Here is a 15783-nt window from a genome sequence, read left to right on the forward strand (position 1 = left end):
TGATCAGATGATTCGGGAAGTTATCAATGCCCGCGCCCAAAGATATTGCACCTTTCAGGGACTACGCCCTTGTTTACAAAATAAAATCTACCAGAATCATATTATGCGCCTGTAATATTCTAATAATATTAGCGATGAAGAAAACAAAATTAACATTCACGTTGGTTTATTAGAAATAGTATTAAATAAAGAACAATATGAAAAATTCATATTGGTTTATTCGAAATTTAAGGAACAATATGGAAAATTCATATTGGTTCATTCGAAATAAGGAACAATATGAAAAATGCATATTGGTTTATTCGAAATAAGGAACAATATGAAAAATTCATATTGGTTTATTCAGAATAAGGAACAATATGAAAAATGCATATTGGTTTATTCAGAATAAGGAACAATATGAAAAATGCATATTGGTTTATTCAGAATAAGGAACAATATGAAAAATGCATATTGGTTTATTCAGAATAATGAACAATATGAAAAATGCATATTGGTTTATTCAGAATAAGGAACAATATGAAAAATGCATATTGGTTTATTCAGAATAAGGAACGATATGAAAAATGCATATTGGATTATTCTGAATAAGGAACAATATGAAAAATGCATATTGGTCTATTCAGAATAAGGAACAATATGAAAAATGCATATTGGTTTATTCGAAATAAGGAACAATATGAAAAATGCATATTGGTTTATTCAGAATAAGGAACAATATGGAAAATGCATATTGGTTTATTCGAAATAAGGAACAATATGAAAAAATCATATTTTTTAATTCAGAATAAGGAACAACACGAAAAATGCATATTAGCCTGGCTGATTATTATTATTATTATATTGGTTTATTCGCAACACTATTAAATGAATAAAAATATTTAAGCTCGTTGGTTTATTCGCAATAGTATTAAATAAAAAACAATTTATGTGAAATTCACATTGTTATAATATTAAAAACATTATTAAAAAAGTAAAATTAACATCTTGGTTTATTCTATAAAACAGTGAATAAATAAACAATTAGAAAAACTAACTTAAATTCAAATTATTAACATCCTTAAATCGAATTACGTACAGTAAAGAACCAGCCATTTAATAGAATCGTCGTCGTTAACCGCAGTTTATAAATGACACAGTCGATTTCATTACACCAATCTTTATAAACGGACATTTCGGGGAGCGTTAGGTTTGCGGCGTTTGCCCAATGCGAGAGGGACCAACCGATTCTGAAGCCAATTCACCGTAATTCATAATGGGTGGCGCAGGGGGGCAGAATAACCCTTTAAAATAAGGAATATTTTCGGGTCGAAGGCGGTCGTTACGGTGGCACGCGGAGGGCTTAGGCGGATCGTCCTCGGCCCGTCGAAATCCCGACGCGCGTCACGTGAGTCACGCGCGAAGCCTTGGCTCGCTGCGGCTCTACGTCGCCGACGAATATCTGAATCATCCTTCGACGGATGCAGCTCCGCTCGACAATACACCGCTACGTACTAATCGAATTTAAGACGTTCAATGTATGCAAATTAGCGAGATACCGCCTGCCCCAATCCCGGTGGTGGTGGTGGTGGTACGTAGGGGGCCATTGGGGCTTTTTACCGACAGGCGCGGGGACCCCTATCGGCGCTTAAGCGAGAAATAACTCTTAACGATCGCCAGTTTTTCAAAAAATATATTTATAAATTTCTAAGTGACTTTTGAACTTCCTGGGAAATTGTTTTCAACGCTTAAGCGAGATTTATGGTTAATATCAAAACTCCATTTTAATGCAGTGCTTTCTAAGTACTTATTTAAGGTAAAACCATAAGTCTATAATATTACATAAGTATGACACTTACATACGAAATTTACTGAGAGCTTTTAGTTTTGCGTCCAATTTCTCTTTTGTCTCATGTAGCCTTTAAAAACGATTCGCTTGGGGGAGATTTTTTGTCGTGATGATGTCACTCTTTGAACATTTCGCGGTTAAATATTTTACGAAAAGACACACTTACGGAACAATTTTATAGATTTATGATAAAACTTTTAAAAAAAACCCATTGTGACGGGGTCATAAAATAATTTTTAATGTTAACCATATATGGTTTTCATGTGAAAATCTCTGTAATACAAATTTATGTTATTTGTTTTAACCTTATTTTATCATTACTGTCCTTTAACCAGCAAAACCTTAATCTTTTGTTTTGCGTTTTGGAATAATACCTGTGTGAAAATTAGCAGATGTGACGGGTAGTACGTTAGAAATATAATCGATGTTAGTATACTGACTGCAGCTCCAAGTTTGCGAATGAACAGCACCAGCTAAAACCGTTAGACATTGAAAACTTTAATGTCATAAACTTATAATTATATTTTATAAGTATGTCAGTTTTAGGATATTATTATTGAGAGTTATGTGTGAATCAAGTGACGTGGAAATGACGTCATACCGAAGACAATATTGCCTGTAGTGACCAACCATGACCGGTAACACTGCTCCACAGTTGTTTTTTAGTAAGAATTGAAAAGTTATTAATTTCTTCGGGAAAGATTCAATTGCTTCTGTACTAATTTGCTTTGTTGATCGCCGAAAATAGACTTATTGCATACAGCTAAGGTAGCGTACGTGACTAGCGTATTTCTCAAAATTTAACAATATAATAAGTGAAATATTATCACAAACAATAGGATATCGTTATTTTAAAGAATACAATGATTTTGTTTAAACAAATTAACCGATACGAATAGGTTTTCACACTCACATCTAAATATTTAAAATCTGGTCAAACCTCCGCCCATTCATACTCAGAAGAGAGAAAGCTAACCAAATCATCCCCTAAAATCATCGCTAGGTGATGGAGAATGGCGGACATAGTCAACGGCCACGCGGTGTCCATTAACTTCAGCTCGGTCACTCTGACGAAGGTTTTTAGATGCGAGAACAAGAACCAGAGAGAGGTGAGAGAGACAGTGAAATATATTTGATTGAAAAAGTCTACAAGAAAGGGTTTCCTTGTTTGTACTTTTAATAACGCGTCTACGGGGGTTAGTTGATCTCAACAGGGGCACGTATCAGTGGTCCCCCTAGCGGCTAAAGCCCGAACCGAGCGTTCTTGTATAATAGACGACCTCCGAGCTCTGTTGTCTTATAAACTTAAGCGGATAAGAGAGACATAATGGAAGCCAGCGAGTCCAGCCAGTATCGGAACACCGGGGCATGTGTGCGCTGCCAGCTTTCGAGGGATGCCCCCACGCGGCGGCGCCTCTCTTTAGCGAGAAATAGGCTTCCTAGATGGCGCTGGCTTCGGCTCTCCCGCCTGCATCCATATTTACACGAGAACCCTCATTACCATTTCATGCATATGGATGAGAGGGCTGAAGATATAGAACGTCTCAACGGGGTCCCCCCCACGGTCGACTGTGTTTCGATATAGCCTACTTTTCCAACAGGAATATCGCGCGGGGGGGAAGGAGTCATCTCACTGCAGCACCCCCCCGAGCAAAGGCAGCCCAAACTACATATATCGCGCAACGGGCGACAGGCTAGGATTTTAAGGCGTACTATTTGATCCTAACAATGGCTATGGGCTCTCGCTCCGCAACCGCTTTCTATGGCCAGATAATTTTGAGGGATCTCAAAAATATTTGGCCAAAAAATACAAGCGTCTGCTTTTACATTTCGGGCTCTCAATAAAATAGGCCTAACAATAAATTTTATATATAAAATATAATGCCTATGATCGTATCTAATTCTTGCCGTTATAATAGTCATAGTAAATTTCACTGAATCAACGGGATTCTGCAAAGTTATATGTTTAATAAAATTACAAATTTCATTAATTAGTGGTATAATATACAATAACGCCGGTTACGTTTTTCTCTACCCCACTTCATGTGCTCGGTGGAGAGAAGAATTTGACCATGATTCCCGGGGATCGTCCTATGTATAAACATAAGTAACATAATAAACATAAGTATGACACTTCCTATTCGCCCAATGTAAAATTTCTAATGTAAGTCTGTTTCGCCAATGACAACGTAAACCATTACGTACCGACGGACTGACAGCTCTCCGCGATCTGCTCATAGGATGACCGAAAAATCAACGACGGTCCGCCGGCAGCCTTTTCGACGGACCAGCCAAGGCCTATTGAATATTGAAATGCTTTCAAAAGTGTTAATAACGCTTACTTTTGGGAAATAATGATGAAGTTTTGAATCGAAAGATAAAAATAACAATTATAAACACTGGCTCCATTTCAGAAGTTAGTTATTTTCGAATTTCAAACCTAAACGCGTGTAAGCCATCAAACTAACCAACTATTTTGCCAACGGAAAGAGTAGGAAGGGACGAGTTCGGAAACTTCCTATTTCGCACTAACTCCACGACAGACTATCGTTAACCGATATCGTTCTGGGCTATACTTATGGCTATTATGTTACTTATGGTATAAATAAATACGTTCTTGAAAATGTGTAACATAATTATTTGACAAAATTATTTCAAAAAATCTTTGTAGATATATTAGCATGCAGGTCAATACATTAAAATTAACAAACCACTTACCGTAACCAGCTTACACTGTGGCTGAAATGATTACGGTAATCGCTCTGTAATCACTCTTTAATCGGAGCAATCATCCCGTTATCACTGTAACCATTCTATAATCGATGGGTAATCGAGCTGTGATTACGTAATCGGTGTACAGAATTTCACACTGGCTACAAAAATATATTAAAATGGCGTTATTGGTTCATAACTTGGAGTCTGCCATTTCAACGAGATGAAATGTTTTACCATAAGCCTATAAGTACGTTCTATAAGTGTGTTAAAATGAATATCTACAAATTCTACATCGGAACTGACGTAGATTTGACGAGAAATAAACGGAACTTATCACTTAGCACTGAATGACCGGGTCTAAAGTAAACCAAAAATGAGTGGTCATTCTAGAAATAGCTCTCCGTAAAATTATTTACCCGACACACTTATGTCGTACGAAAATATATACTTATGACTCTAGAAATGGCTCCCTACAATAGATATGGAACTTCCACTTTTATGTCAATTATAGTTAACTTATGGTGTTACGATTGCGAAATTATGGTGTAGCTATGGAAACAATCCATTAACGTCCAAAATTTAAACAGTTTTAAGCATTACGCGCTTTTGAACGAGAATGTGAATTAGGATGGTTCTTATTTTAAATATTTTACCGTCTAATTTTGTACAATGTATAAAGAAATAAATTGTTAAATTTGGTATAATAGAGCTTAAGTACCACCTTAAAGATGAACGTGTAAAAACACTTCACGAAACTTTACAGGCGGTGTTTCAAAAGGTTATGCAATAATTTTAAGTAGTTGTAAAGCGTGAGTTGAGAAGTATGTCTGTTTTTTTTTCCATTTTCCTACGATGAGTGAAAAGAGCGCCAGAGAGCTTCAAAGTGTGGCCTACTAGCCCCTGGAAGTAGACTGCAACAAGCGCCAAACCAAGCGGCAGGGAAACGCGAACATTAAGGTTTGGGTTCGTGTGATAGGAAAAAGAGTACTTTGTAAACAAATCGAGGTAATCAGCGTAAACTCCTTAAAATTTTTACAAATCCTTTTGAAACACCCTGTACAGTCTTACACGTTAATGAAATCTTTACCAGTAATAAGATAATCAACAGAAAAGAAATTGAGAGTTTAGGAGCGAAGTGACCGTCGCAACATGGTCAGCTGGCGAGACAGCTTGTCCTGGAGTACGGACTACACGAGGTATAATGGTCTCGGTGGTCAGTTCATTTTCCGGGCTCGACTTCATTCTGGTCGCATCCCCAGCCTGCCAGATTAACCGGAGGAAATCAGGGGTGATTGTCTCGTCGCTTGTAAGGACGCCAAGGACGGGGGACGAGAGCCTAAATCGACCACAAGATTGCTACACGATCGTCTCTAACTTTATCACCTCACCAACGTGCTTGGCATTTTTGGGCTCTTCCTCCGACATTTCCCGATGCCTCCCCCCGTCAGCCTCATGCGCATTATTTTCCTACCAACGACATTTGTTCTTTTGATTTAGGCCTTTAAATATATTGTTCTTATTCAGAACCTAGAGTCGATCTCTTTACAGATTCAAAAAGTAGTACCATATTGGTTTATTTACAATCAAGGACTACGAAGCCAGAGGAGGCTTATGACAATAAGTAATAAGTATCGCACTCAAAAAAAATTGTCGCCAAACTTTTTAAGCAATGTTCAATTCAGCACATAGCCCCCTAGTGTCGAAATACGTCAAGGACGATAATATACTATTTAGTTCGGTTACAAGTCCAAGTTGGTGCTGGGTGAGAGTGTCAGTGTTGAGAAAAAATTAGATATGAAAATTATAATTAAAACAAAAGGAAGTTTTACTTATGGTAATACCTAGCACTAACTTGAAATCTGATTCAGAATGAAACAGTAACATCATCTACCGGGGACTTGTCTTAACATATTTTTTTAATAATTTATTTAATTTGATCGTTTGATTCACCTATAATTTATTAAATCTAATTAATAATGAAATTTATCTTAACCGTTAATAATTATTAACGTTTTATCGACAGATAAAAGAAAACGTTCATACGACTGGTACTAGGAGGCGCTGTGCAATTGGGTGAAAAAAAAGGAGGAGCTTCGATAGAAGATCATGACAGCGGGCCTGGAAGGTACACTTAATTGTAAGTTCTTAAAAACTAAATATTTGCTTGACTCTTAAGCTTGTTTTCCACTAGCGCGCGTCATAATGTTATTTTCTTTACGCGCGTAAAAACGTTTCAACGTTTGTAAGCTGAGAAACGCGTCGTTGCGCGCGCCAGTGGAAAACAAGCTTAAGGCTTTAACCAAAATCGTAAGAATAGAAATGAAAAGTAATTAAATGTAAAAGAAAATGTCATATTTTGATTAAGTAATAAAAATTAATATTACGTAAAATCTCAGTAACTCATCATTTTAATTAATCAAATTAATTGCCCAATTTAAAGAGATGTAACAGAACCGGATAGAAGAAAAAAACGCATTCGACAACCTTGGGCCAAACAAATTAACGAAATATAATTAAAAAACATTAAAGTATCCAAGAGTCTAAAATTTTAAGGATCTTACAAATAAAAACAGTACCACAGTGGCGAACAAATAATAATAATAACATAAATAACATAATACTTTAGCGATTAATGTTAATTATAGTAGACAACGTGATGATTTATATGGCGATTACCGAAACTGACTATCATTAAAAAAAAGTAGCAGTGGAAAAATTCGAAGTGTCGTATTTATGTTATTATATTACTTATGATAATAACAGTCGTATGTGCATTATTATGTTGCTTATGATAATAACAGTCGGATGTGCATTTTTATGTTACTTGTGATAATAACAGTCAGGGCCGGCGGATAATGTGGGTATGGTGGGTAGAAGTGCCCACCCGGGAAATTCCGGGTGGGTATTTTACCCCTCCTTGATTAAGTTAATTCATTCAGTATAAAAACTGCAGAAGTAAATTTGTAAAATAGGTTATTAAATATTAGTTTTTAATTCTAATGAGACAAGCGTGAATAGTAAAATGCAGTCTTCCCAAAAGGGCAAATCACAACTTAAGCATAGACCTTTGACAAGTCTTTTCATTTCCTTAGAAGGTAAACGATACTAAATGTATATTACATATATGATATTGAGTTGATTATTTGGTTAGTAGTGGGCTCTAATGTAAGTGTTCAAAAAATAAATAACTGATTCTCCCTAAACTGCTTATTTGACACCAAAGCCATAAAGTCTCCATTTATTTTTTAAATAATTGTAATTTAAATAATCGGTGCCTAATTTTAAGGAACGAAGTCTTCTACCACAAATTGGGGTAGTAAAAGTACCCACAGTTGTCAGTACTACGTTTTATAACGTTGTCTCTACCTTTCTATATAATTGAGTTTAAATATTAGTACTCAGATCCTTCAAACATCGTTACACGTAGCCATATGAATTTTAATAGCTACATGAAATCACGCGTCAAAATATTTGGAAAAATTGTTGAATCAGTTCCTTTCCGAAAATGCAAAGCGCAGTACAGTTTTTGCATTGCGCAATTAATACTATGTAATAATAAATTTGAATAATACAAAATTTTTGTAGTTTTTACCTCTATCAATTTCTCTTAATTAGTATTATATATGCCTATCTTTTTATGTAGGATAACCCAATAAATCCGCCCCCCCTTCTTCTGACTACCCACCCGAGATTAACACGATCCGCCGGCCCTGATAACAGTCCTGTTTACGTAATTACGTTACTTATGATAATAGCATTCGTATCTACGTTATGTTATTTATAATAATAACAGTGGTATTTATGTTATGTTATTTATGATAATAACAGTCGTGTTTACGTGATTAAGTTACTTATGATAATAACATTCGTCTTTATGTTATGTTACTTATGATAATAACAGTCGTGTTTACTTAATTACGTTACTTATGATAATAACATTCGTATCTACGTTACGTTAATTATGATAATAACATTCGTATCTAAGTTACGTTACTTATGATAATAACATTCGTATCTACGTTACGTTACTTATGATAATAACATTCGTATCTACGTTACGTTAATTATGATAATAACATTCGTATCTACGTTACGTTACTTATGATAATAACATTCGTATCTACGTTACGTTACTTATGATAATAACATTCGTATCTACGTTACGTTAGTTATGATAATAACATTCGTATCTACGTTACGTTACTTATGATAATAACATTCGTATCTACGTTACGTTACTTATGATAATAACATTCGTATCTACGTTACGTTACTTATGATAATAACATTCGTATCTACGTTACGTTACTTATGATAATAACATTCGTATCTACGTTACGTTACTTATGATAATAACATTCGTATCTACGTTACGTTACTTATGATAATAACATTCGTATCTACGTTACGTTACTTATGATAATAACATTCGTATCTACGTTACGTTACTTATGATAATAACATTCGTATCTACGTTACGTTACTTATGATAATAACATTCGTATCTACGTTACGTTACTTATGATAATAACATTCGTATCTACGTTACGTTACTTATGATAATAACATTCGTATCTACGTTACGTTACTTATGATAATAACATTCGTATCTACGTTACGTTAGTTATGATAATAACATTCGTATCTACGTTACGTTACTTATGATAATAACATTTGTATCTACGTTACGTTACTTATGATAATAACATTCGTATCTACGTTACGTTACTTATGATAATAACATTCGTATCTACGTTACGTTACTTATGATAGTAACATTCGTATCTACGTTACGTTACTTATGATAATAACATTCGTATCTACGTTACGTTACTTATGATAATAACATTCGTATCTACGTTACGTTACTTATGATAATAACATTCGTATCTACGTTACGTTACTTATGATAATAACATTCGTATCTACGTTACGTTACTTATGATAATAACATTCGTATCTACGTTACGTTACTTATGATAATAACATTCGTATCTACGTTACGTTACTTATGATAATAACATTCGTATCTACGTTACGTTACTTATGATAGTAACAAAAACGGAGGTTTAAAAACCGGTTTTGGGAGACCTAAGCAAACAGGTAGAAAGGTGCGGGTATACAGGAGGGGGGGGGCGAGAGATGACAAATTCGGTTAGCCTCAATTCACCCAAATACAGTAATTACAACCGAAGCCGGTCCTCCGAGCCATGGCAGATTTTTGGGGTTTTTTTTATATAGGAATGTCAAGCAATTAAGCCCATTTAAGCTCACATTTAAGGCGAGATTTCTACGCTCAAATTAAAAGTTGCTAGCCAATAATTATAACTTATTCTATTATATTTTTCGAACTTTACTGTTTATATTGTTAATTACATTTTAAACGTCTTTAATTGTTCTACCAAAAGTATAATGTCAGATAAGTATTCGTTTATGGCATAAAAATGAAATGCAGATTTCATGCAAACATTCTATATAATCATTATAATATCGAAATTGCCTCGCACGATTTTTCGAATACACATGTTTTAAGCGAATAACATTATCAATATTGAAAGATGAATACTTATCTCAAAGATTATATTATATACTTCTGATTCTACTTATTAAAATAATATTTCTAATTGTGACAATATTTTCAACTTGAACATCGGAATGCAGGGCTTGCCACCACCCTCCTACGCATTGTAACCCGGCCACCTGAATTAAGGGCTTCAAAAGTCGCATGATGACTTAGGCCTAAGGTGGTGCCTTGGGTATTAGCCTAGCTGATTATTATTATTAATTTGTAATACTCACAAAACGAGCCCCTCCGAGTACAAATATAATACCAATAAATTATAGTTTTAAATCAAATTTATAGCTACTCAAAATATTCGTTCACCAATTCACTTCTATGAGAAAAGCCAAATTTAGAACAAAATCAGAATGTTCATTCGACAATTCAAATCTATGAGAAAAGCCAAATTTAGAACTAAATCAGAATGTTCGTTCACAAATTCACTTCTATGAGAAAAGCCAAATTTAGAACTAAATCAGAATATTCGTTCACCAACTCACTTCTATGAGAAAAGCCAAATTTAGAACTAAATCAGAATGTTCGTTCACAAATTCACTTCTATGAGAAAAGCCAAATTTAGAACTAAATCAGAATATTCGTTGGCCAATTCACTTCTATGAAAAAAGCCACATTTAGAACTAAATCAGAATGTTCGTTCACCAATTCACATCTATGAGAAAAGTCAAATTTAGAACTATTCACCAGAATGTTCGTTGGCCAATTCACTTCTATGATAAAAGCCACATTTAGAACTAAATCAGAATGTTCATTCACCAATTCACTTCTATGAGAAAAGCCAAATATAGATCTAAATCAGAATGATCGTTCACCAGCTCACTTCTATGAGAAAAGCCAAATTTAGAACTAAATCAGAATATTCGTTCACCAGCTCACTTCTATGAGAAAAGCCAAATTTAGAACTAAATCAGAATATTCGTTCACCAACTCACTTCTATGAGAAAAGCCAAATTTAGAACTATACACCAGAATGTTCGTTGGCCAATTCACTTCTATGAAAAAAGCCACATTTAGAACTAAATCAGAATGTTCGTTCACCAATTCACATCTATGAGAAAAGTCAAATTTAGAACTATTCACCAGAATGTTCGTTGGCCAATTCACTTCTATGATAAAAGCCACATTTAGAACTAAATCAGAATGTTCATTCACCAATTCACTTCTATGAGAAAAGCCAAATATAGATCTAAATCAGAATGATCGTTCACCAGCTCACTTCTATGAGAAAAGCCGAACTTATAACTACGCCATAATGTTCATTCACCAATTCACTTCTATGAGAAAAGCCAAATTTAGAACTAAATCAGAATATTCGTTCACCAACTCACTTCTATGAGAAAAGCCAAATTTAGAACTATACACCAGAATGTTCGTTGGCCAATTCACTTCTATGAAAAAAGCCACATTTAGAACTAAATCAGAATGTTCGTTCACCAATTCACATCTATGAGAAAAGTCAAATTTAGAACTATTCACCAGAATGTTCGTTGGCCAATTCACTTCTATGATAAAAGCCACATTTAGAACTAAATCAGAATGTTCATTCACCAATTCACTTCTATGAGAAAAGCCAAATATAGATCTAAATCAGAATGATCGTTCACCAGCTCACTTCTATGAGAAAAGCCGAACTTATAACTACGCCATAATGTTCGTTCACCAATTCAATTCAATGAGAATAACCAAATTTAGAACTACATCAATTCGTTTCCATGGACAAAAAAAATTAGAACTACACACATATGCTCGTTCAACAAAAAACCACGTAAATCGGCTAGCTCTAACTTTCAGAACTAACAAAATACGTCTAAGCTACCCCCTTAAATTCAATTCAATTAATTTTTTTATTTACTATAAATGGTTTTACATTTTGAGAATTAAGGGCCAAGTCATGAGCGACTTATAGCCCTTTTTTTTTGGACAATTATATTATTATTATTATTATGATAGTTACTAGACACTATTTTTAAGAGAGCAAAATCCAAAAATTACACGATCACAGGATATTATCTGGGTAATAAATACCCGTTCGTTCGAAATAAAACGTTCATTTTGAAGAAAATAAACTTTAAAAGTCGCAACGCAAGGATAAGAAATCGATCAAGAAAATGCGATATATATTATGCAAATTGAAATTGCGCAAAAACCGTAAAAACTAGGAGGGAGGGAGGGTGTCTTTCCGTGTTAAAGGGGGAGGGTATCGGACGATATTTTGGATACCGGTATCCGAACCAGCCGCCCCAATGATCCTCGTAACCTGTCGCCGAAGAGTCAGTCGTCGAACCCCACCCGCGATGAATTGAGCTCAAAAATCTTTCTATTAAAGTTTGGGTAGTTCGAATGGGATCGGAATGTTACGCCATTCCTGGTCGCCGTATAAATTAAGAAGAGTTCCCGTTGATCCCGGCGGGGGGCGCGGCGAACTCCCACGCTCCGCTACCAGAAACAGAACGGAAGTCAATTAAAAAGACGCCCGGAATTCTTTTGACGCGCGCTTTTATGAAATTTACGGCATCTCGCCTTCCGAAGCTACTACGACAATTTGCGGCCAGGAATCTCGACATCTCCCCGCCGAAGCTAGGATCATCTTTTAGAAGCTATTTTTAAGGGGCTAGGTACCCAATAAAAGCTGTCATTTTCCCCCAATGATTTACGCCCGGATTTTCTATAGCGATCAGATTCTTCATCATATCCTTGCAGTTTGGGATATCCCCCCCACACGATGATATATATATATATTCCGGTTTGGTTTATATACCTGTACGTAGGGGGTTCGAGATTTTGCCCTGGCCTAAGTTTTTCAATTTCTAAAATATATTTTCTATTATCTTTTATCACAATCTTGTCATAGTTTTTCAATTTCTAAAATATATTTTCTATTATCTTTTATCACAATGTTGTCATAGTTTTTCAATTTCTAAAATATATTTTCTATTATCTTTTATCACAATCTTGTCATAGTTTTTCAATTTCTAAAATATATTTTCTATTATCTTTTATCACAATGTTGTCATAGTTTTTCAATTTCTAAAAAAAAAAGTATATAAATTTTTATCACCATCTTGCCACAGTTTTTCAATTTTTAAAATACATTTTCTATAAACACTTTGTCACAACATCGACAATCTACAATCTTGAAACAGATTTACAATTTCTAAAATACATTTTCAATAAACTCTTTATCACTATCATGAAACAGACTTACAATTTCTAAAAAACTTTTCTATAAACTTTTTGCCTCAATCTGCCCATAGTGTTAAAATATCTTAAATACATTTTCTATAAACTCTTTATCGCCATCTTGCCAGAATTTTACAATTTCAAAAAAACATTTTCTATTAACGTTCTATCGCGTAACTATTTCTATAGAAGACGAGTAATCATTTCTAGGGTTTTTATGAATTTTTAAAAATAACCAAAGTTTAGTATAGTATATCTATTACAGTTCTATAGTATTTTTATAGAATATTTTTGCAATGTATATTATTATTCAACCAACCCTAAAATATCCATTCACCCATCGTTTATTCGGTGGCTGGCTCCTCCAGTTTACGATTACCATAAAACGTAAAACATGGAGCACTTATCGCCATCTAACGAGAGCGACCGCGTTACGAAATTTAATAATTACGGTACAAAGGCCTATAAAATATACAGATTTCATTTATATTTGAAACGAAAATGAATAATTGAAATCAAACCTCGATTTTAAACGGAAATAAGTATTAGCATTTATAATTCTAAAACGTCATAAGGGGAAAGTAGTGTGGCCATACCAAATTTACACCGTTAATGGTATAATTTAAAAAAACTGGTATTACTTAATTTTAAATTAAATATTTCTTTTAAAAACTTATCAATTGTAATTTAGTTGTTTTTGGAATAAATCTAAATTATCAACTATTTCAAGTTAAAGACACATTATTGGTTTTTATAATTTTTTATTGTACGAGCTAAAGGTTATTAAATAGGTTACTATTAAATAGCAAATGGCGATCTCGACCTTACAAATGTTTATCTAAAAATATATTAAAATCTTAATAAAAAATAATTAATTACTATAAACAGGGCGATTGCAACCGGCAAAGCGTTTATCTCCAAAATATACAAAAATCTGAATAAAAATAAATATTATAAACAAGGCGAAACTAAAATCTTAATTAAAAAAATATGATTATAAACTGAGGCCCGTAACCAGCCGCCAAAACTCGAACGGGGACGCAAATTATTTTTGGGGGATATCAATGCCTTGATATTAAAAATCTTATTTTTCAACTATTTTTTTTTTAATTTGAATTTCGACAGGTAACCGATGTTATATGATATTAGTTGGTATTACTTTTTAATATTTAAGGATTCGCTTTTTTTCATTGAATTTAAAACAACTAATCTTTAAGACGATTAGCTAATAGTTTTCTTTAATATAGTAGGATACACCTCGAGGAAATGAACTGCAGTCCTATGAAAGTTTTACCATTGTTGTAGTTTAATATTGTCTAATCACTTTTCTCTATTTCGTGTATCCTGGTGTAGCCCAAAAATACCAAGGCAATGTTATATCCGTCGAAACACTTTTGATTCGCTAGTTCGGTATTTCTTCAATTGAAATATTTAAACTTTTGGTGCAGTCACAGGCTTGCCACAATATTATCGGATTCAAATTCCCTGACTATTCCCTGTTTTCCCTGACCATCAAATCAAATCAAATCATTTTATTTTAAATTTGTTACATATTTTTGTAGTAAGAGGGCCAAGTCAGCATGTGACTTATAGCCCTCGCTTTTTTGAGTAAATATAATAAATAACTATCAAATGAGGAAAAAAAAACTCGTAAAATTAACAGTTAAATGTAAAGTTAAAAAAAAAGAATGTAGTTACATAACGGAACAACATTAAGAAGTAAGCATTATTTTTAGATTGGAGCTAATTACACAAATTATTGTTTGAGATTTAAGGACTCCTTAACATTATTTGAAAAAGTCTTCAAAAGCTTGTTTTTTAAAAATTCGTTTAACAGAGGAGTAATTTTTTACATCTTTTATCGTTTCATACATTTCATTATACATTTTTACACCGTGATAAAATATTATATTCCCTGACTTTTTAAAGCCAAAATTAGACAGTTTTTAACTTTTATATTTATCACAAGTTAATAAATTAAATCAACTTTCAGTACAAAAGTTATTTCAAAGTTAACAAACCTTTCAATGATCTAAATAATAATAGCAGAATTTGCCATAGATCTAGAGTAAAATTAACTTAAAAAAGTGTCAAGATTAATGTGAATTCCCTGACTTTTCACTGACTTTTTACAAATTCTTATAATTCCCTGACCTTTCCCTGACTTTTTTGACCCATTTTTAAATTCCCTGACTTTTCCCTGTTTTCCCTGACGTGTGGCAACACTGATTGAAACGCGCGAAAACAAAAAAATTCAAAACTATAGTTAAAATGTTTTAAATATTTGCTGAAATTAACTGTAGCTCTGCCTTTTAAATTAAAAGACAAATATTTTAGATAATATCTTTTGGTAGTTGAGCAATTGAAATTTTTCGGGGTCGGGTCGGGTTGGGGATGCTCAAGTATACATTTTAGGGCGCCCCACCCCCGCCCCATATACGGGCCTGGCGAAACTAAAATAACTACCACTTACAGGGAGATT

At 33.8% G+C, this 15783-nt stretch overlaps 1 protein-coding gene across 1 annotated transcript in view; it reads left to right on the forward strand.

Moving 5' to 3' along the window:
• LOC149933372 (uncharacterized) overlaps positions 1 to 15783 on the forward strand; it is a 105555-nt gene that overhangs the window by 82150 nt on the left and 7622 nt on the right. Inside the window, exon 4 of the mRNA XM_090157282.1 lies at positions 6567 to 6680. Within this exon, the coding sequence (XP_090013408.1) occupies positions 6567 to 6598 (32 nt within the window). The 3' untranslated portion in view covers positions 6599 to 6680. The remainder of the gene's footprint in view (positions 1 to 6566; positions 6681 to 15783) is intronic.

The sequence above is a fragment of the Leiobunum rupestre genome, chromosome 8 (genome assembly GCF_980474605.1).
Source record: "Leiobunum rupestre chromosome 8, qqLeiRupe1.1.hap1, whole genome shotgun sequence".
In the NCBI taxonomy this organism is placed as follows: Eukaryota; Metazoa; Arthropoda; class Arachnida; order Opiliones; family Sclerosomatidae; genus Leiobunum; species Leiobunum rupestre.